The sequence below is a fragment of the Idiotropiscis lumnitzeri genome, unplaced genomic scaffold (assembly GCF_059441095.1).
Source record: "Idiotropiscis lumnitzeri isolate Australia: NSW breed Sydney's pygmy pipehorse unplaced genomic scaffold, RoL_Ilum_1.0 HiC_scaffold_91, whole genome shotgun sequence".
NCBI lineage: Eukaryota > Metazoa > Chordata > Actinopteri > Syngnathiformes > Syngnathidae > Idiotropiscis > Idiotropiscis lumnitzeri.
Window position 1 is genome coordinate 22,430 of NW_028283629.1, and position 23,022 is coordinate 45,451.

General features: G+C 40.3%; 1 protein-coding gene across 5 annotated transcripts; it reads left to right on the plus strand.

Annotated features, from left to right (window-relative positions):
• The first annotated feature begins 255 nt into the window (after window positions 1-255).
• Window positions 256-11,235, plus strand: LOC148315578 (uncharacterized). Of its 5 annotated transcripts, none has more exons than XM_088287467.1 (8): window positions 256-456; window positions 1,223-1,271; window positions 8,540-8,611; window positions 8,729-8,803; window positions 9,073-9,129; window positions 9,208-9,342; window positions 9,643-9,705; window positions 10,991-11,235. In XM_088287467.1, the coding sequence occupies exons 1-8, from the start codon at window positions 454-456 to the stop codon at window positions 11,197-11,199; spliced, it is 663 nt and encodes a 220-aa protein (XP_088143593.1). In that variant the 5' UTR covers window positions 256-453; the 3' UTR covers window positions 11,200-11,235. The 5 variants fall into 5 exon arrangements, with proteins under 5 accessions (XP_088143593.1, XP_088143594.1, XP_088143590.1 ...); XM_088287468.1 differs by having other exon boundaries at window positions 420-456; window positions 9,073-9,090; window positions 9,289-9,342; window positions 10,991-11,161; XM_088287464.1 differs by lacking the exons at window positions 256-456; window positions 1,223-1,271 and adding an exon at window positions 7,923-8,443.
• The last annotated feature ends 11,787 nt before the right edge of the window (window positions 11,236-23,022 follow it).

Genomic DNA, 23,022 nt, shown 5'->3' on the forward strand with positions numbered 1-23,022 from the left:
AGGTAGTAGTACAAAAAATAACTAATAACTAATTTGGTGGCCGTGTTGCGGCTGCGATTTAACTGGACAGCCGCTTGTGTGTCTCTTTTACTTGTATGCTTGTGTGGAACAGAGAGGTCCCCAAACGTACTATCTTTCTCCCGTTACTGGTGCGAAGTCGAACAATTGCCCCCTCCTCCCCATTCACCGATCACTTGTCGTTTCAAGAAAAAACATATCATGACGAGATATAAGTTATCATGAGTTCTTGGCCGCATAATGGATTGAAAAATCTTAACCAGTTTCTCTTTTTTGCTCTTGATAACTACGTTCGCTGTTACGGTGGTGTGTGCTGTGTTAAAAACAAGCACTCCCTTTTCGACCGCTCACCTGCTTATCGGCAAATTCGCTCGACTAACCACAAGCATCGAGAGTACAGGACATTGGGCTCAAGCTGCCGGGCATTCAAGAGAAATGGTAAGTGTTTTATTTTTGTATTCCCTTTTTACTTGCCTTCAATTTTCACACGGGAGTTCGAGCAATGTAAAATGAGCTAACTTTGTGTCAGTGTGGTGGAACTTCTCCAGGATGGTTGCCGCATATTTAATGCTAAGTTATTTGTTAATAAGCGGCCTGTACACGCGCCAGCGTCGAGTAAAACAGTTGAATCCATTAATTTGGTTTATTGTTTTTGTGAAATACACGTTATAATGAAGCTTCTAAAGTCTGTGTAAAGTAGAATGCACGATGAGTGCGAAAGAGAAAGAAGCAGAGGACAGGATGATGATGGATGATGATGATTAGTTCATCTTCCTTCCATTGTCATGCGGTTTACTTTTTTTTTTTTACATGCGTCATTGTACTTTTTTAGTATAGGCCTGTTTCGCGTAGGTGCTCTAGATATTGTTCATTGAGATACGGTATATTTTGGTAAAAGCCACCTTATGACACAATAAATTATTTGATTTTTAGTCTGTTAAAACTGAATGACCAAACTGATTAATATGATAGCCCAATGGTTGTGTAAGCCAGGGGTTAAAACTATACACTGCAAATATTGGGGAGTGATATTTACTTGAAAAACTTGACAAGTTTTTTTTCAAGTAAATATTACTACAAATTATGCTATATGTGAAGTGTAGTGAGTTTAACACTCCTGGTAAGCAACACTTAAAATGTCTGAGGCTGTAAAGTGAAAGTAGTTCTGTGATCTGATGATCTTTGATTGTGTCACTGTTTACAGGAGGAAGGCACAGATTTCTTTTCCAGTGGTGACACTTTTGACGGCGCAGGTGAGTTGGGGGACGAAGGGGTGGTGGGGGCTTAGTGGTGGGGTAAATCTAATTTGTGTCAGGATAGGCCAGTAATCAATATCACTACAAAATGCGTTTGATAAACTGTTCAATTAATCAAAATCAGGAATAAATCACAGATCCCTGCATTCTCCGTGCTGTAGGCAGAATCTACAGCAGGGGTATTCAATTAAAAGTCACAGAGGCCCACTACTAAAATTTCTTCCAATCAAAAGGTTCGAATCAAAGTCCTACTTCCCTTATTGTCTAGCCCAGTGCTTCTCAATTATATCCTGTCACGCCCCTCCTACCAAGAAGAAAACAATTCGCGCCCCCCCACCAATTTTTTTTTACATTTTGTACTAATGTGCATGTTCTTTGTATGTTGATGTTAGATTGTCAATAAAATATCCCTTAACAAAGCTAAATTGATAAGAAATATAAATTTTAGGACTATTATTGTGAGGAGTTCAAAATACAGTACTCTGTTGTGCAAATATTGATGAGATGATAAATATTTAGTTTTTTTTTTTTTTTTTTTTTTTTACCAAACCAAACACAGTTATTAAAATGTACATAATATAGAAAAGACAAAAATTAGAGTCAAAGGGCTCAAACTCGTGTTGTTTGAGATCGCCTTTTTCGGTCCTAAAACAATGCATCATTCAGCCATACCACGGCGGAAAAAAAGCATCCTCAGGGTCCCACGTGCCCCCCTCAGCATGGGCGCGCCCCACAATTTGAGAATCACTGGTCTAGCCTATGTTCACATTTTTATATAGTTTTAATATTTAGAGTAATTTTAAATAGAGCACACTTATATACTAAATATTTAACAATGTTACCATTAAACACATTTCCCAGTCAAATAAATATAAGGGGTTTATTTCACATTCAAGAAAATGTAAGCGGCTCCAGGTTAAAGGATTTAAGGGCGACACTTGCAGATAAAAAAAAGGAAAATATCTCCTGCAGAAATAAATCAACTGCTGAGCATTGAGTTAATGTCTTTTCCCGTTTTTTTCCTGAAATCAAAGAGTTGTCCGCCTAAAAAAAGGGAAGGCTTAGAATTTGGTTGATTATTTCACATACCTGGTCTTTGTGTTTTCCTTTAAATAATTTTTGTTAGCCGCATTTTAGCACTCCTTCGCAACTGCCCTGACTGAACTTTTTTTTTTTTTTTAATGTTTGCCCAAAATCCATGAATGATACTTTTAGTGAACATTCGTTTGCATGCCGCTGGCTGTAAACGAAAATGGAAAATGTAAAAATCCGCAAGACTGCACTCAAAGTTCGATGTTTTTGCGTGCTCTCTCCTCAGACTTCAGCAGACAACTTTGAGCAAAAGAGCAGTGCCTTGTTTCGTAGTGGCACTTCGTGTTGGTGCGACGGTTTCGGAGCAAATGACGCACACTGGTTTTAAACCGGCTGAAGCCAGAATGAACATCAATTTCTCCGTCCATTCATTTTTAAAACAACACGCATCGACCTTGCTAACTTTTGAGCAAGCACTCTCTTCATGTCTGCTGCACATTTGGCAGTGGATCAGAAACAAAAGATTTGATTGGCTCAAATCAGTGACGCATTTACCGTAATAGAAGCGACCACATTTGCGAATGTAGCCTGAAAAAAAATTCTGTTCGTGTACATTTATCATAAATTGGTCATGGGTCCAGTCCGAACCATCAGTCAGTCCGCATCCGGACCGAGGTCCGCCATTTGGTTATGCCTGATCTACAGTATGGTGTTAGATTTGTGTCACAATTACCCGCACGTAAGAGGAACTTTATTTTGTCCTGCATTAGTCAGGACTTTCAACAACATCATCAGGACTGGACTCTCTTGCAGTCCACTTTCTTTGAGAACCACCAAGTTTGACATTGTGGAATTCCTTATTCCAGGCCTTTTTACAGCCTTTTTGCATCTTTCTGCTATAGCTGGAAAACGTTCACTTCAGAATCTTTCTTGTTTCTCTGTTTGACTTTTATTTCCGCTGTCTTTTCCCTGCGGTGCTTTTCCCTCGTTCATATTTCTTAGCTTCACTTTTGGAGCCAAGGAGGTAGTGGCGATCTGAAGAGCCCATTTTCATACAGTCTTTATTCTTGCACATGTACTGGTCTTTACACCCACCACCATGGACGTGCCTCTCAAGGCACATACATCATTCCGTTTCGCAATACCTTCTTTTTGGGCATGTCTTCAGACCTTAAACATTTTCAGTAGGATCTTGTCATGGTGTTTGTGATTCTCATCTCCACAAACAACACAATCATTTATGGATTTAGTCGCAGCATTTTTTGTGTGTGTTAGTTTGTTATCCATCTTGTCAGAGCTTTTATGTGCTTTTGAGATGCTCAAGTCTCTTGAGGTTATCCTATTGCTCATTCAGAAATGCAAGATAATAATCAAAATGATTGACTTACGTGACACTATTTTTTCGATTGACCATAAAGACAAGCTTTGCTTTCTTCACAAATTCAGGAAGCTTGTTATTGATGGCTTTTACCACAAGTGGGTTCTTCATCGCGCAAGGGCTTTCTCCAATGTTTGAATTACCTCAACCATATTCCTTGAGAATCTGACAGAAAACTACAACAAATAAAATAATGTAACAGATGGAATTGAGCCAAACTTATCCTTTTACTGAGTGACCTTTGTTCCAAGTAGTTGTGCATCTTCAGTGAAAGATGTTTCGTGTACTTAGCATGGCTGATCATGGCTTTATGTATTTTTATTGTCTCGGATGCGCTAACTCTAATAATTTTCATGGTGAGGTGAAAGTTTATAATAAAGGCACATGGCTGCTGTTAGCTCATTAGGAACCTGGTTAATGCTCTTCTCTCATGTGATTTCGTTGCAGTTGCTGATGTAATGGATAGCTGTCATGTTGAACAGAACGTAAAGGTAGGATATGTTGTATTTGAGATCTTAAAATGGAAAGTGGAAATTAAAACATGAAAATTTTTTAATGAGGTCTCCCCGGCAACATTTTTTTCATGTTATTCTGTTTTGGTTTAATTTTTGTTTTAACAGAGAAAAAGACAGACTTACTTACTTTGCCTTTGGCTCTCAATTGGCTTTCAACCTTATTTTTGTAATGTAATCTAATTTAATTTCAACACATGGGGAAAACCTTACATTTGTCCAGCTGAGCAACACACTCACATTCCTTAATATTCAGCGAGCCTTTTTCTTTGCTAACTTGCATAATAATCTCTTTATACTGATTGTTTATGGACAAGTGTAACATTAATTTACATCTCTCTCTCTCTCTCTCTCTCTCTGTCTGGGGCTGAATGATTTTAGGAAAAACTTGTCATTTTTCTGACAGATATTACGATTGCGATTTTCTGCATAATGTACAGTGACATTTACAGACATTACAGAGCATGCCATTATACCAGTAAAAACAATAAAAGCTATTACTGTAATAATGCAAAGACACTTCAGAGATTTCGTGAGCAGGGCCGTTTTTTCCAAGTTTTTAAAAAATAGTTTTATAAATTTGTATTTTTGTATTTATGTGTAATTGTGTATTTGAAATGTATTTTTTAAAGCCCAAATTGTTTTACATTTTGTACTAATGTACATTTTCTTTGTACATAAATGTCAGATTATGTCAATGAAATCATTGTCCCTTTAGCAAAGCAAAATTGCTTAAAATATATACATTTGAGACCTATTATTGTGTAGATCTCAAAACCCAATACTCTATGGTGCAAATATTATTGATGAGATTATAAATATTTACTATACGTTTGACATCGGACCTCTTCGTCATGATTAAGTCATCCGTTTACGTGTTCCGGTCGCAGAGCGTCTGCTATATTGCTATTATAGCCGTCATCTTATTGTGTCTATGCCTAGATACGTACTGATTGCAAGATAACATTTATGTTAATTGCTGCCGGCTTTCCACCCTAACGCGTTTCTAACCAGACTTCTGTGAAAAGTCGACTGTACAACTAACGCTATACTTTGCTTTTTGTTTGCCGCCTCTGAGAAAACGCTACGTGTTAGAGCGGTCGTTTATTTGTCATTATACAGCTTGATGCTGCTGCTGTGCACGGACTTTCTTATAGTACAAATAAAGTCCATAGTCCAGCGGCGCAAGATAGCTTGGCGCTGCGCACTCAAGCAGGGGGGAAAGAAATAACTTTCGGGGCTTCGGACAACAGCACAAGGCTTTTGTTTCTTTTTTTTTTTTTTTCTTTTTTTTTTTTTGTGATCTGCTTCGTGAATGTGTGACGCAAACCGCAGCTTTGACGATCTCGATATTGCGTTGTCTGAGATTTCGGTCCCAAAACGATAAATCGTTCAGCCCTTTATCTCCCCATCCATCCATTTTTTTTCCCCATTGATTGCGGTTTATCTTCTCTTCCACAAGTTAACGAGCCCCAAAAGGTTTTTACATATTTATATTTAATTATTATTAATTTTAAATAGTAATACTATAATGTTAAATTATACAATACAACTTTATATAGTTTCACAACAGCGCAAGCTGTAACATAGCCTGTTATGTATATATAATAACATCTGGTGTATTGTCTGTTATACTTTCAAAATGCTTGAACTAAAATTCTAATAATTCCCTTTACAATTTTGGCAGTTGCAGGATGAAATAGTGGTTCCGCCCTTAACACGAGAAGAGAGTGTATTTGTAAGTATAGCTCCTATGTTCTTCAGAACATGCTTGTATTTGTAATTGTCAGATTTAAATGGAAGTCACAGGAGTCAAATTTTGTTTTGTATTGTCCTTTTTGTATTGTCAGCTTAATAAATTATTCTATTTTAGGGAAGACTTGTGATGTGAAGTTGCATCTGTTTTGATTCTTATGTCTCTGTCCTGTTGTAGTTGACCAAAGGAATGCTGGAGGACAACTCTGAAGTGTCACTTTCCAATGACAGCAGTGGGGATGAGTATGTACCAGCATCATCAGAGGCCAATTCTGACGAATCATCAGAACAAAGCAGAGATGAAAAAATACATTCCAGGGAAGAAGACTCTTATGAACCCCAGCTAAAAACAGGGACGCACGACAATCTGACGTTGTTTTCTAGCAACAAAGAGGATTTAGGGGTATCAAGATTGAAAATTAAGAAAAGACACAAAAAGAGCGACAAGAGATGCTCAAGTTTGAGTGAAGATGAAGATTCTAATGATGGAAGACTGAAGACAAAAAAAAGGCGCAAGAGTGACAAGAGATATTCAAGTCTAAGAGTGAAGACCAAAATAAGACCCCAAAAGCGTGATAAGAGTTGCTTAAGTGTGAGTGAAGAAGACAATTCAGGTGAATCAAGACTGAAGACCAAAAAAAGACAGAAAAAGAGTGACAAGAGAATCAAAATTTCTCGAGTAGAAGACGACACAGATGACTCTATGTTTGAAAGAAGAAAGAAAAAGACTTACACTAGATTTAAAACATCCTATCATAAGGCACGGTCTGATAAAAAGTGTGATTCTCCTGTTGTAGCTAATGTTACAAAAGTAGATGGATCTAAAAAATACCACCAGAAGAAAAACTACTGCCTTTACTGCAGGGAACCACAATCAAAAATTGCACGACACTTGGAACGGAAACATAAGGATAAAAGTGAAGTTGCCAATGCAGTGATATATCCCAAAAAGTCGAAGGAAAGGAGAAATCTGCTGGATCTCCTTCGCAAGCAGGGAAATCGAGCACAAAACATTGATGCACTCACGAAAGGAGAAGGGACACTGGTAGCTTGTAGACAACAAAGTGAAGGCAAGAGCAATCCAAAGGACTATCAGCATTGTTTTGCATGCTTTGGGTACTTCAAGCGCAAGTCTATGTGGAAGCATGCGAAACGGTGCGTGCTTGCACAAAGTGTTCGCAGAACATTACCGGGGAAAACAAGAATACAATCACTGTGTGCTTCTGCTCAACCAGCACCTAAAGATGTGAGCACGAAAGTATGGGCCCTAGTGAATAAGATGACTCAAGATGAAATAACCCTTGCTATTAAAGGTGATAAATACATCATGAAAGTCGGAGAAAAAATGTACAACAAGCACCGTGAAACTGCTTCCCAGCACGACAACATCCGCCAAATTATGCGAGGACTGGGGAGACTTGTGATTTTCGGAAGGACAGTGACCCCTCTAAAAACACTGGAGGATTATATTAATCCACAACACTTTGAACATGTAATTCGAGCTGTGAAATTAGTAGCTGGCTTTGATGATCAGATCAATACATTTGAGAAACCCACACTAGCTACAAAGCTAGGGCAAAGCATCCAGAGGGTTGCAGACATTATGGAGGCTGTAGCCCTCTCAACACAAAACAACGAAAAGAGGCAGGTGGTCGAAGAGTTTAGGCGTATGTACAGTCTAACCTGGAACGAAATGATTTCTTCTGCTGCGTACCGCACACTGGAGGAGAAGAAGTGGAACAAACCGAAGCTCATACCATTAGCAGAGGATGTCAAAAAAATGCACATGCACATGGCGGACAAGCAAAAACAATATCACCAGCAATTATTGTACGAAAAAAACTCAAGGAATTGGAGCAATCTTGTTAAAGTTATATTAGCACAGATAATCTTTTTCAACAGAAGGCGCGAAGGTGAAGTCTCGAAGATGAGTTTAGAAGTATTTATCACACGGGATAAGTCAACATTTAATGAGGATGTTGGAGACGCCCTGACTGGACTGGAAAAAAAGCTTTGCCAACATTTTGAGCGTGTAGAAATTCGTGGGAAGCGCGGCAGGAAGGTGCCTATTATCTTAACTCCTGCTATGGTGCAGTCTCTCGAGCTACTTGTTGAGGAGCGAAGCTCATGTGGTGTTGGTGAAAATATGTATTTGTTTGCTAGACCAGGGTTTGGAACAAGACTTCGTGGGTCTGACTGTATCCGGGAGTTGGCTAAAAACTGTGGGGCCCAAAGTCCTGCAACTCTGTCTTCCACTAAACTGAGAAAACAAGTGGCCACTCTTTCAAGAGTACTCAATCTCAATGACACTGAACAAGATCTTTTGGCAGACTTTCTAGGACATGACATCAGGGTGCACAGAAAATTTTATCGCCTCCCCGAAGGAACTTTGCAATTGGCAAAGATAAGCAAGGTCTTGATGGCCTGTGAACAGGGCAGACTAGGAGAATTTAAGGGAAAAAGCCTGGATCAAATCGTGATTTGCCCCAATGGTAAGAAAATTATTCTAAGGATAAGATGCCTTTCCACCTCTATAATTTAAATTCACTGGTATTTGACTTAATCTGCCTTTGTTTGTCACCATAAAGACCAAACTGACATAATGCAAGAAAGCTCTTCATCTCAAGATGATGATCTTGGTGCTGCAGCAGATATGTCAGGTATTCTTCTGATTTGTGTGCCAGACAAGAAATTTTTTTTGTAAATTAAAGTTATGTTTCATTGACGGTCGGTTTGCATGTAAAAATAACATCAGTGCCAAATTGAATGTTTGCCAGGAGGGGAACAGGTTAATCAGAAGAAGAAATGTGCTTCAAAACAGAGGCGGCTTGCACAGAAGCAAGGCTCAGCAGGTAAGAATTTTGCATGTTGATTACGTGTCCTGATGGTCGCTAACTAATATGTCAGTCAAATATGTCCGTCAGCTCTATTAACAGTAATGTTGCTGTATAACTTTCACCAACAGATAGGTGGTGAATGTTCCTGATCTAGTGATGCCCAATGGGCTGATAAACGGAACCAATATATCTTGAGAATTTCTGCCATGTTTTCTCTGCCTATGAGGTGTCAGTAGGCTAGACAAGCTATCTACATCATTTTGCTCCTGATTACTATTTTCCAGGGGAGGATCCTGGAAAAGGTGCTTCAAAGCAACAGCTTGGACAGAATCAAGGCTCTGGTGGCTAGAATTTTGTTTTATGTGTCCTGTGTTTCGACATGAATTTTATTGCTTTGTTTTATGAATGTTTCTGTACAGTGACGCTGGATGGGCATACAATTACAAAAGTTGCAGAGGCTCATTCTTTCTCCGAGGTCATTTTCTATGAATGTTTTCCAGGCGGAGCTTCAGTTCTTCGACAAAAACAACAACCTGGAGAAGAACAGCATTCAGGTGTGTGAAACATGGCTTTGACTTTTACATTTATGTCACTGGCTCACCAAACAATGAATATATTGAGCTGAAAATTGAGAATTTTGACTTGAAAATTAAAAAAAAAAAAAAAGCGACTCGCAAAAAAGAGCCCTCTTGCAACGAGCTAGGGCAATGTTACTCAAGTAGTGTTGCCCAATGGGTGGATAAATTGTACCAGAATGAAAATATTAACTCATGCCTTGTTTTCACCACTTAATGATATGACAATAGGCTAGTGATGCATTGTAAATGATTTTATTTCCCATGAATATTTTCCAGGAGAGGAACCTCCACCTCAGGATAAGAAAGGTGGACAACTTGGACAGAAGCGAGGATCACGAGGTAAGAATGTCCTATCATTTTTAGGTCTCCTGTGCCTTGTACATGTAAATTAAATTATTGTTGTAGAAGTTTCTAGACACTGTAACTGAATAGCAAGAGGGAAACAAAATGCTCATTTACCCTTTTCATGCCAGACACAAGTTACTACGTCCAGTCTCTTCTGCTCGGCAGGGATAGTTACTCATTGCATTGCCTTTGCCTTACAAATAGTGTTAAGATGTGAAAATAACCTCCTGATGTTTCATGGAGACACCCCTAAAGATAATGTTACGTCATTGCCGTTTATGTGGTGACTACAGTTATGACAAATGTGCACTTTTTGCTTTGTTTCAAGTGGAATTAAATTAAAGATAAATATAAAGCCAATACCGTGACTCATTACAACTTTGCAGATTCACGGACAATCAAACAGTTGTCTATGCCTGCGTGAAGCGAATCAGTAAAATCAAGGATGTACATATGTGAGCCGGCTGTTCAGATTGTGGTTGCTTTGCAAAAAATCCAATAGGACCACATATAAAAGCAACCCAGGTTGGATTTGAAAAAAATCTTAATCAGACTATCACAAAAAACAAGATGCAGGTCATATATGGGCAAAAAAAAAACATCCAATCCGGATTGCATTTCTCTTCAATGTGAACCTAGTCAAACAGAACAGTCCAGTTGCAATTGATTCAATGCCTTCAGAATAAAATGACCTGCATGAATGAGAATATTCACAGGCAATGACCTGCAGATCACCCTGAGTTGACGTAAACTCCTCTTGTAGTTACCTAGTTAATCTGAGTAAAAGAACTTAAGAAGAAAAATAAGATGATAGCCTAAAGCTGGTGTGGTAGGAAAAGACAACAACAAAAAATGTAAATGAAATCGTACTGCACAAGTGAACAGTTCAACACCTAATTAACATGAAGTGAATTTTCCTTTCCTTTCCTCACCTTCCAAATGGAATGCCTTGTCTGTTTTTTTAATGATTAATTCAGAATCCTCTTTTGCTGGTAGCATCAACAACAAATGTGTCGGCTGTGATTTGTTTGAGAACAAAAAGAAGCTATCAATAAGGATAAATGTATTGTGATGTATTTATTTTATATATTATAAAATATATATTTTTTGTAATATCGTCGCAGCCCCGATTATATTCACTGACAACCTATTCAGGTCAACCCAAGTTCTTGGAAAACAATAGGCACAGAGACTACACCTATTGGGCAGGGAGGAAAGTCAAGAATGTCTTTAATTTCCAAAGTATCTGTGCTTTAAGTGTTTTTACTCTCTTTTCAAGGTACGAATCGACCCAAACGAAAGTGGTCAACTGAAGAGGTTAAGGCTGTTGAACACTCTTTGATGGACTTTATACGCACGGGTAAGACCCCGGGAAAAGCAGACTGCGAGAGATGCATCGCAGCTTCCCCGGGAGCCCTTGCTGAGAGGGACTGGAAGGCCGTTAAATTCTATGTCCACAACAGGATTGTTTCTGATCAGAGGCTATAGACACAGGTCACCACTACTTTCTCGCTGTATAATGTGCTGCACACACTGTATAATGTATATATTTATTACGTATAATAAATGACATCCTTTGATGACATAATAAGTCGGTAGGAGAAACTGCAGACTTGTCTCAAATTTGATCTATTTACTTCATTTATTATTTTTATTATTCATATTATATTATTCTTTTATTTAGTGGTTGCTCTTTTGTAACTTATTTTAAAAAAACAGGTGTAAGTGTCATCATACCGTCGACATCAATAGGATAGTTAATTTAGTTTAATTTAGATCCAACATATGGCTTACTTTAAAGAGAATTGAGCTTTAAGCCCCTCACTGCGCGGCTAACATTTGCAACTTGAGCAGCAAACGTTTGCTTTTGCTGTTGAAGGAAGCAAAATGCTTGTTCATGTCAGGGTTTATTTAACATTTGCCAAATGTGGTACTGTTAAAATACATTGTCCACACCCAAGTTGAGAGATGTATTTAATTCTGGTGATGCCAAGGAAGTGTTGTCCAAAAAAGGTAGGTATTTATTTGGGGGTTTTAAAGGTTATATTCTTAGGTAATATTGTGACACTGTTAATAAATATATATCTATTTATCTATCTATCTATATATATATTAATTCGGGGATGTCTCATTTGTTCCTATGATGTCTAAAAAAGGTGGTCTTAAAAAGGTAGGCATTTTTTGGGGGGGTGGTCTTAAAAAGGTAGGCATTTTTTTTGGGGTGGTCTTAAAAAGGTAGGCATTTTATGGGTAGTCTTAAAAAGGCAAAATCTAATGTTATATTGTGATACAATTAAAATAGATTTTTTTCCAAGTTCAAGGATGCCTTTCATTTGTTCCTGTGATGTCTAGAAAGGGTGGTCCTGGAAAGTAGGCATTTTATGGGTGGTCTTAAGAAGGTAACAAATGCAAGAAGGGGTGTGTGTGTGGGGGGGGGGGTGCGTGTGTGTGTGGGTGTTTGTCTTTGCACTATTGTGAGGACCAGTATCTGACAGCACAATCATAGCGTGGGGAGCCAAAACCTGGTCCCCACGAATTTAACCATTGATTTAGTCATAAAATGACCTAAGAAGTGTCCTGTCAAATTTTCAAAGGTAGCCCCAAGATGCACAAAAACCAACATTTTTGTGTATAACTGTGTTTGCTCTATGCTGCTCCTAGTGGCCGAAAATGGTACTGCACCCACACACAAAACACACGCTTACACACACAAAAAAATCAGTTCTTAATACAATGCGGGGACACCTTGCGCAAGATGGCTACAGCACACACAATAATTTAGGTTTTCATGCATTGTGGGTTCACCTTGAGCAAAATGGCTGCAACAGGAAGCGATCTACCTAACTCAAGATGGCAAAGTCATGGTTGAAGATGTGATTGAAATGTGAACCTTGAGCTCATCTAGATGATGGTCTAAGAGCTGTCAACATGGAGTACAATGCTACCAACAAAGTAAAAGGAGCCTTACGAAACATGTTCCTGCTGAAAGTGATAAACTGCACAATGTGATTAGTATGTCAAATCAAGTCAAATTCATTTGTATAGCCCTTAAGCTCACAAAGTCTCAAAGGGCTTCACATGCCCACAATCCACATCCCCTGATCTTAACCCCCTGGAGGGCAAGGAATAACTCAAAAGAAGTATGCAGGTACCAAAGGATGTTGGTTTTTTAAAAAAGATTACATTGACATTTACATACAATATTCACTACATGGTAATGAAAGCTGAAGAACAAGCTTATGCCTACCCCACCATACAAAATAGTACAGCAGGGGCATCCAAACCTTTTGCATCAAGAAACTCATGTTAACACAAAAAACAGAAATACTATGCAGTAGAAATAAATATGAAAATAAGAATCATCCCTACAGTACAGCTGTCTTCAATCTGAATTCATTCACTGTGGTGTTTGTAAATGCGTTTGTGATGTGTCTTTGCTTGTGTGAAGCACATTGTGCCTTGCGAATGAAATGTGCTTCATAAATTAAGCTGCCTTTCCTTACCGCTTGTTCTGGACTCCATAGAAAAATAAGTTTTTAATGTCAATGTTACATTACTGGGTAGATAAAAAAAATCCAATAAAATGGAAAATTTCAGTCAATAATGTTTGTGGTTTAAACTATTAATCCATCCATTCATCCATTTTCTACCACTTATCCTGGGATGGTTCATGGTGGCAACATCTTTAACGGGGAAGCCCAGACTTCCCTCTTCCCAGCTACTTCTTCAAACTCTTTCGGGGGATTCAAAGGTGTTAGCAGAGAAATTCCTCGGGCCCCCTGCCAGTGAGACAAGTACGGGATGCCTCACCAAGGAGGCGTCCCGGAGAAATCCTAAACAACTGCCCGAGGCTCCTCATCTGGCGCCTCTCAAGTTAGAGGAGGAGCAGATCGTCTCTGAGTCCCTCCTGGATGACCAAGCTTCTCACCCTATCTAAAAGGGATATGTGGAGGAAACTTATTTTGGCCGCTTATATCCAGGATCACATTCTTTCGATCACGACCCACATCTGGTGACCATAGCTGAGGGTAAGATTATAGATCGACCGGTCTATCGACAAGGACCAGAATTCCTGGAAGCATTTTGTTTGAGTTCGGCAAACTTCTCCCAAGCCTGAATTTTTGCTACGGCGACTGCCACAGGTGCATTTCGCTTGGCCAGCTGGTACCCGTCAGCTGTCTACAGACACCCACAGGATACACTCAGAAAGACACCTTCTCCAGCTTGTCGGCATCCCGCTCCACTGAGGTCCAACAGCGGGTTTGGGAATTGCTGAAATGACATCTACCACGACCACAGCTCAGATTGGATGCTTCAACAATTGACCCATGAATCATGGTCCACTCTGACTCAATGTCCCCCGATTCCTCCAGGACATGTTCAAAGTTCTGCTGTAGGTGGGAGTTGAAGCTCTTTCTGACAGGGGATTCTGTCAGAAGTTCCCAGCAAACCCTCACAATAGATTCGGGTTTGCCAGGTTGGACTGACGTCTCCCACAATCGTCAACGCACCACCAGGTGTTGATCAGTTGAAAGATCCGTCCCTCTCTTCACCCGAGTGTCCAAAACATGCAGTCGCAAATACGATAACCACAAAATTGATCATTGAACATGACATGACAGTCACAGAAGTCCAATGATTAAAAATTTTGTGGATCAGCACAAACAACATTCAGGACCCGCCCCCGAACTGAAGGCGGAGGGAGGCTTCACTCTCGTCCACTGGGATGAACGCCAATTTACAAGCACCAACCCAGGGGGAATAAACCCACACCTGCCCTGGAAATATCACATTGGGGAACTCCAGAGTGGAACAGAGTCCAAAACCCCTTGAGAGGACTGATACCAGAGCACACACTGTGTCTGGAGCCGAGTCCGACTCTGTCTGATTCTCAAATAGTGGGGGGGCGCGGTGCGATGCTGAGGGGGGGCGTGTGGGACCCTGGGGGACATGTTTTTTTGCATGGTTTTGGGACAGAAAAAGGCGATCTCAGACAACGCCAGTTTGAGCTCGTCAAAGCTGTTTGTGCCCCTAGTTCACGCAGTACTGGTTTTAAAAAAGTGTCGCCCTGTCACGCAGTACTGATTAAAAAAAAAAAGGGTCGCGCTGTCACGCAGCACTGATTAAAAAAAAAGTGAAGTGATTTCTTTCGCCGCTCCTTAAATGCCCCGCGCCAAGCTATCTTGCGCCGCAGCACAACGGACTTCATTGGAACTATATGTAAGTCCGCGCACAGCAGCAGCAACAAGCAACGTGATGGCAAATAAACAACACTGCAAACAAGTAGCGTTCTAAATGAGGAGGCAAGCAAGGAGGCGCTAAGCGCGCTAATCGCTAAAATGAATTGCTTCGATGGACGCTCGACTTTTAACAGAAGTCTGACTCGAACCGCGTTTGGGCGGAGAGCCAGCAGCTATGAACAGAAATGTTGCATTGCAACCATTAGTTATCGAAACAAAATAAGACGACGTCTACGTGAGCAATTTAGTAGATGCTCTCAGGCTGGACCACGGAAGTGGCTGACGTCATCACGACAAAGAGGTTCGACGTCAAACGTATTGTAAACAAAAAAAAACGTATATTATTAAAACTGTTGCTTTATGAAGAATTTTTGTTTAAAATCCCCCTTGCTCTTTTTGTCTTTTCTATATTATGTACGTATTAATAACTGTTTGATTTCTTAAAGTTAAAAAACAAAAACGTATAGTAAATATTTATCATCTCATCAATATTAGCACCACAGAGTACTGAGTTTCGAGATCCTCACAATAGTCGTTCTCAAAATGATATATTTTTTTTATCAATTTAGCTTTGTCAAGGTAAGATATTTTATTGACAATCTAACATTAAAATGCAAAGAACATCTACATTAGTACGAAATGTAAAAAAAATTGTGGTGGGGGGGGGGTGCGAATTGTTTTCTTCTTGGTAGGGGGGGCATGACAGGAAATAATTGAGAACCACTGGTCTAGTCACACACCAGCTCGGGTTCATTCCCTACCAGAGAAATGACATTCCATGTCCCCAGAGCTAGGCGCTTTATGTTGCAGGGGATTGGACTGCCTTTGACTGCCTCCTAGCTCAAAGGAAACCCAAATTCTTTGGTCCCGCCCACTGGTAGTGAGCCGAAGTCCTTGTATTAAATAATAAATAAATACATAAAATTAAAAAATTAATAAATTTAAAAAACTGACCGATCCACTGCTTGGGTTAGTTTGACCCACCTTGAGATCCGTTCCCACTCAGTGACAGTGTTTACAAGCCACTGCCACCAGGCCAGTGAACCCGACGTCCAGGCAGTGACAAAAAACATGATCAAATTACATTGCTCATCATAAGGTGTTTGTGAGATGCTCTTTGTATGTTTCCTCAATTAAGACCCGTTTTCCATTGGTGTATTTGAAAAAAGTGGTGAACCTGTTAAATTCACTACAAAACGTTAAGAAGATGAAAGTAATGTTTGAAGGAATATTATTTTTCTATCGACATGCCGGCGGGCGGGCACAGATAGAGAGTGATAAAGCAGCACCACCCGTGCGGGGCGTGCTGACGAAAAAGCAAGCGCTCCTCCTCTCGTCGCGTCCTTATTAAGTCAAGTCAAGTCAATTTTATTTGTATAGCCCTTAATCACAGACAGTCTCAAAGGGCTTTACATAGCCACAATCGACATCCCCAATCTTAACCCCCAGGAGGGAAAGGAAAAACTCACAAAACCTCATTAGGGGAAAAGTGAGAAACCTTGAGAAGGGACCACAGATGGGGGAATCCCCCTTCCAGGAGGACCAGGCTGCAATGGATGCCAACTGGGCAATATTTGACACATACAATGATGCTATGCAATAATAGATGAGATAATATAAGAGTCAATTGAATGAAGTGCTGCAGGAAGATGACTTCAGTGGAGTGGGTCCTCATCCAGGGCCGTAATATCCATGGCAGCATATCCGAAGATGAGCCTTCGATCTTGTACCAGTCAGTTGGTGTAAATTCAGTACAGCCACTTCCAAGTGAATCGCCATCACCTAATTCGGGGAATTGGGAACAGAAAAGAAAGAACAGAAATAGCAAACAGGCCAACAAGTAGTTCAATGAAGTGCTGAAATATAAGGAAATCAGAAAAGGCGCTGCATGAAGACGACTTCGGCAGAGCAGGTCCCTTCCCGGTTCGTCAGTGCCGTAATCTTCAAAGCATGTCCCCATCACCTAATTCCCAAGCAGGGGAAGGAGGGGGCAGAAAAGAGAAGAACCGGCAGTAAACAGGCCAACAAATAATTAAATTAGATGCTAAAGTATATAAATAAATTGATCAAATGTCGCGCTGCAGGAAGACGACATCACTGGAACAGGTGCATGCCCAGTTGGTCAATGCCTTAAACTTCCTAGTGGGTCACCGTCACCTAATCCCCCAGCCGGGGGAAAAGGGGGCACAAAAGAAAACAAAAGAAAAAAAAAGCGGCAGTAAACAGGCCAACAAATATTTCAGCTAAATGCACAAGAGCATAAATGAGTCTTTAATAGTGTTTTGAACATTTCTACTGAAGTGGCGCCTCTAATATCTGAGGGTAGTGCATTCCAAAGCATTGGTGCCCGAATAGAGAACGCTCTAGGACCTGCGGACTTCTTTTTGGCTCGCGGGATCACTAAAAGACCAGCATTTTGTGAGCGAAGGTTTCGGGACGGAACATATGGTACCACGAGGTCAACGAGATAAGGTGCTAAGCCGTGCAATATTTTAAAAGTAAGTAGCAGAACTTTAAAATCACATCTCAAGTGGACCGGAAGCCAATGCAAATTGGCTAATATGATCAAATTTTCTCGTCTTAGTTAAGAGTCTAGCTGCTGCATTTTGAACTAACTGCAGACTTTTAATACTCGACATGGGGAGACCCGAGAGCAAAGCGTTACAATAGTCGAGGCGAGACGTAACAAACGCATGGATTAAGATTTCCGCGTCACACGTTGATAGAATTGGGCGAATTTTAGCAATGTTACGCAGATGAAAAAAACGCAGTTCGAGTAATATTTTTAATGTGCATTTGAAATGACATAGTTGCGTCAAATATAACACCTGTTGTGCGCGCCTCCCAGCGAACACTGGGAGTCGCGGAGTGGACCCCAAAATTGCAGACACAGCAAGATGCGAGTTTACAAAGGTATTTATTGCTACAAATGGTATATATTTTCCAATCAATATAATCAATACAATCAGGGTGCCGACAACTAGAGAACTAAACGCGCTGGCGGAAAGGTCACGCCAGGAAAAAAGGAACTGACGGCAAAACAGAAATCGCTTGCAAAAGGCAAGGAACATAGAACTTAAATTGCTTACCGCTGAAGGGCAAGAGGGAGCCAAACGAACAAACGAGAAAACAAAGGAGAGTAGCCTTAGCTGGATATAAACGAGGGAACAAAAAGCGTCTACTGCAAATGCAGAGCGAGAACAAGGAGCGAGAACAAGGAGCGAGAACAAGGAGCGAGAACAAGGAGCGAGATCGAGAGGTACGAGATCGAGACGTGGGATCATGAGTCGTGAGCGATGAGCAATATTCCGACGCTGAGGAGTCCGTTCCCTTGGCTTAAGTAGCGTAGTAATCATGGTGTTGATCAGAGCCTGGTGCGCAACCGGTGGGCACGTCTGTTCCGCAAGGGCGGCACGGATCGAGGAGGTAAGGCTGGAGGGAAACGCCCATTCAGCTGGGAAAACAATAACAACAAGACAAGGCATGACAGGACGGATCATGACAACACCGAGTGTATATATAAGGGAAAAAACACATGAAAAAGGCTCAATAGTGAGCCACGCTGCTGTAAACAGGCAGCCACTCGCGCGGCGCCGGAACCGGAAAAGAAAAAAAATTAGAATACACATTACTGTGGCTGGATTTTCAAGCTTAATGTTGCGGGTAATGGAGTCACCTATCACTAAGGTGCGGGAGCCATGAGACCGAGGTGGAATGGAACTGCTATGTGTCTTAACAGGCTCACCGCGATTAGCAAGCCGTTTTCGGCCAATGCGAACCAGACTAGCAGGTTGGCTACAACCCGTGCTAACAGTCGTGTCCGCCACGTTTACGCTTACCACATTACTCTGCTCTAGCTGGCGGACACGTCCCTCTAGCAGGGAGAGTCTTTCCATGAGAATGGTGCAAGTGTTGCATGTGGTGGTGCACGAAACCATAGTTGCGTTTACTCGCCCGGTGGATAAAAGCGGAGGAAAAGATGTCGCGCCGAAAGTGACGTCCTGTCGCGCCGAGTGTTGCAATATTAGGACAGAAAAAAGACGCTGTTGAATTTGACCTATTCGCAGTTCGAGCAGGTGCTTAACGCTGGAGAATATCACCACTTCGAAGTTCAAACTGCTGTTGAAACGGATGGGTAAGTGTTTTTCGTTTGTTTTTATTCAAAACATGCCTCGAGTGCATTTGTTCATGGTTAGAGATAGTTGTGTGGAAAACACTATACAAAGTAGCACCATGGATGTGGGCCTACAACACTGGCCTAGCAAACATGTGCTCCTACATCGACATAATTGACGAGCTCCAGTTAAGCATTGAATAATTATAAAACGTCATGGTGCTTTTACTCATTTAAAGAACTAAACCGACGCGTATTGTCATCCGGTGGTCAGGTTTGCATTGAATGTGAGCACGAGGGACGCTAGCTTGTTGCGTTAGCTTTGCGGAGCTAACAGCTTGCACTTTTGTTATAGAACAACAGAATGCAAGTACCATGATAATTTCTGTCATTAATTTTTGTGTAAGACACGATGTTCACTGGTTAATTACATGATTCTTAAAGCAAAGGTTACTGTGAATGCAATTTTGGTAAGATTTTTGTAGTCACACTGCATAAATCTGTCTGTGTCTGTTGTTTAAACTTCAATATAAACTATTATGGTTGAAATCGTTAATTGGGATGGAGGGATTGATATTTTTTTTAATTTATAATTTATTTTTCTTACGTTGATATTGTTAAAACTCCATTTAGCCTATAGTATGAATAATTATCAACACAAAACTGTCTTTTTTCTTTATAGAATAAACAATGCCTTCCCTGAGATGCAGGAAGTCCCCAAAGCAGGATACTATTGAACATGCAGTCAAGGGTCTGGACAAGACTGCAGAGTTAGAAGCGAAGTATATAAACTCATTTAAAGGTATGATGTTAACGCTTTTGCTAAGATATATTATTGTTTTCTGATAACCAAGCTGACATCGTTTTTTAAGTGGTTATTTTACATTAAGAGTATCTTGACCTTTTCTTTTGCCACAATTTGCCACTTTTGTCAGTTTCAAGTTATTTCAGTGAGCGTGAAACCTGATGGTAGGAGTTCTATCTAAATTAAGGCTGTACTTGATGACGCCCTCCGGCATTTTTATACCACAATAGACCGGTTAACAAGTCTGATTTTGATAGTCTAGTGTAAAGCACGTAATACGTCACAGACATCACGTGACGCGATCCAATATGACTGTGTACAGTGGATGTCATTGTTTTGAAACTAAATAAACTTAAAGTTTTTTTTTTTACGTAACCAGGTGCCATTGACATTTGTACTTTCAGTCCTAATACATACTGGCTAATGCAATGCTGGAAAATGAATTTTGGCTGGTCTGTTCCTTTAAAATCATAAAGAAGGGCTCTGCTCTATCCCTCACAAGAAGCAATGTTTCAAACCACCCTACATTAGTATAGTGGCCCAAATGAATACGATGACTCCTTATTTGTGTGCTTAAAAATATTACGAAGCTAACTTGATTTCCCTGTTAACTAGGTCGAGGAGTATTTACCAAGGCCCCTTTCAGGAAAGACGACTTTATTCTTTATTATGGAGTACAGAGGAAAATTGATAGATTCTGATGAATCTCAACGCAGGAAGATGGATGGAAGAGGCACTGTCTTTTTGTTTGACTTCCGCCGGCAAGAAAAAACTTGGAGGTGAGGCTAAGATTGAGATGTTATCTTATTTTTGTTTTTATTTAAAAAAATAAACACATACTCATCCCATAAGTGTTAGGGGAAAAATCATTCTCTAAGCAAAAATGTATAATTACTTTTATTCATGCGTTGAATCTTTACAAATGAAAATATAGACCTGAAGTCTCAAAGACAAGCTGTTAATAGGGTCTGATTCCAATAGTAATTTCTTGTATGATTTGATTTAGAAGATTTAAAAATTGTGGATTTCCTATTTTTATGTTTTGTGTACACAAGATTGTCTCAAAGATTAATTTCTGACATTGATTGAATAATTTTTTTTTTTTTTTTTTAAATCTATTTTAAGTGTTGATGCAGCTCAAGAAGATGGCAGTCTGGGAAGACTGGTTAATGATGACCACATGCACCCCAACTGTAAAATGAAGAAGATGACAACAGAGGACTGACCACACCTCTGTCTGTTTGCGCTCCGAGACATTGATGTTGGCGAAGAAATAACTTAAGACTATGGACCAGCTGACTGGCCTTGGAGAACACAGGTTTGTAAGATGCATCTTTAAGTACAATAACAGAGCCCACTTGTGGTGTTCTGGTGATGTAGTTTCCAATTAGTTTGGCAATCTAATAAATGTATGTGAGGTTTCTATGGAAGTTGAACATGCTGACTGACTGGGGGAGTTCTCCATTGTCCACTATCTGTAATTCAAATTTGTGGGTCTGAGTCAAAGTTTGGCTCTGCAGGAACAACGAACTGGTCAGGGAGTGACAGTATTACAAAGTTCTGCATTACTCCTTTCTGGGCGGTGGCCCTGTTAGGCCATCATATGCCATATTGCAAATATCCCCATTGTGGGACTAATAAAGGACATCTTTATGTTGTGGTTTCCCTACCAGAACCAGCACCAACCCTTTATATTCATGATATAAAACACTGTTTCAATTTGATATTTAGCCTTTCTATACTGTCAAAATAGAAGACCCCAGGCTTTCCTGCGCTCCCTTGCCCAATTGGTGGTGTTCAGGAGACAACCTGGGACTGAAATATCAGTCACAACCAGTGTTGTTTTCGTCACTGATGACTATGACGAAAATACTTCGTTAACGCCCCTTTTTTAATGACGATGACAAGCTAAACGAGGTTCTTTTATGACGAAAACATGACGTGATGTACATGAATTTTTTTCGTTGACGAGACAAAATTGTTAGCATGTGGTTCATAAATTATTTTATGTTGCTTTTAGTGAAATAAAGCCACAACAGTTGCCCAACAAAATGTTTTGCTTCTCGGCTTATTTTGGAGCAGTGAGCATTGATTCCACTGTTGCCACTTTTTTCTGTTTGTAATGAAGAATCCTTAGTAGTCCATCCAAAAGTCTTTGTTATTGGGTGGAAACCTTGAATGCCTTGTTTTAACTCAAATGGACTTAAACCCATCCATCCATCCATCCATCCGTTATCTGTACCGCTTCTCCTCACTAGGGTCGCGGGGGGTGTTGGAGCCTATCCCAGCTGTCTTCGGCAGTAGGCGAGGTACACCCTGAATTGGTGTCCAGCCAATCGCAGGGCATACATAGATGAACAACCATCCACGCTCACACTCATGCCTAGGGGCAATTAGAGTGTCCAAGCAACTTGCCATGCATGTTTTAAGAATATGGGAAGAAACCGTATTACCCAGAGGAAACCCACGCAGACACAGGGAGAACATGCAAACTCCACTCAGGAAGGCCGGAGCCAGAATCGTACCTACGACCTCAATATTGTGAGGCCATCATGCTAACCAGTTGGGCCACCGTGCCGCTTGGACTAAAACCTTTGTGAATAAATTGACGAAAACTAGGGTAAAACTTTTTTTGCGTTTCCGTCGACTAAAACTGGACTAAAACCCTTTTTTTAGTTTTCGTTGACTAAAACTGGACTAAAACTATAACGAATTGGGATGACTAAATGTGATGTAAACAAATCAGCACTTTGTCCAAATGACTTGGACAAAATCTAAAATGCCTGCCAAAAACAACACTGGTCACAACACGTGTCTACAGAAGATTAATTGGCATGGGCGAAATTAATTAGTTTTATTTCATTCATGAGCTTATGTTTTGTTTTGGGTGGCTAAGGCTTAAAATGTGTAAAAATCTAATCCAACCTCAAATATAATTAATTCAATAAATTTATGATGCTACTAAAACATCAAAGCAGCCTCCTCCAGGCTTTACAGACTCAGAAATGGAGGTATGCGTATCGTGTGCTCATCCTGTCGTGTCTTGAGATGTTAAAATTGCAGTTAGATAGACGTGTGCTGATTAGACAAGACTTCTAATATATCTGGTGTCACAGGATATTTGTCAGTGAATGTGTATGTCTGGTTTGAGG

Excerpts from the sequence above, each read along its gene's own strand:
- LOC148315578 (XM_088287464.1), top strand. The coding sequence starts at position 8,038 with ATGGTGCAGTCTCTCGAGCTACTTGTTGAGGAGCGAAGCTCATGTGGT. Across the intron at positions 8,444-8,539 it reads AATCGTGATTTGCCCCAATG|ACCAAACTGACATAATGCAA; the intron begins GTAAGAAAATTA and ends GTCACCATAAAG. Across the intron at positions 8,612-8,728 it reads TGCTGCAGCAGATATGTCAG|GAGGGGAACAGGTTAATCAG; the intron begins GTATTCTTCTGA and ends AATGTTTGCCAG.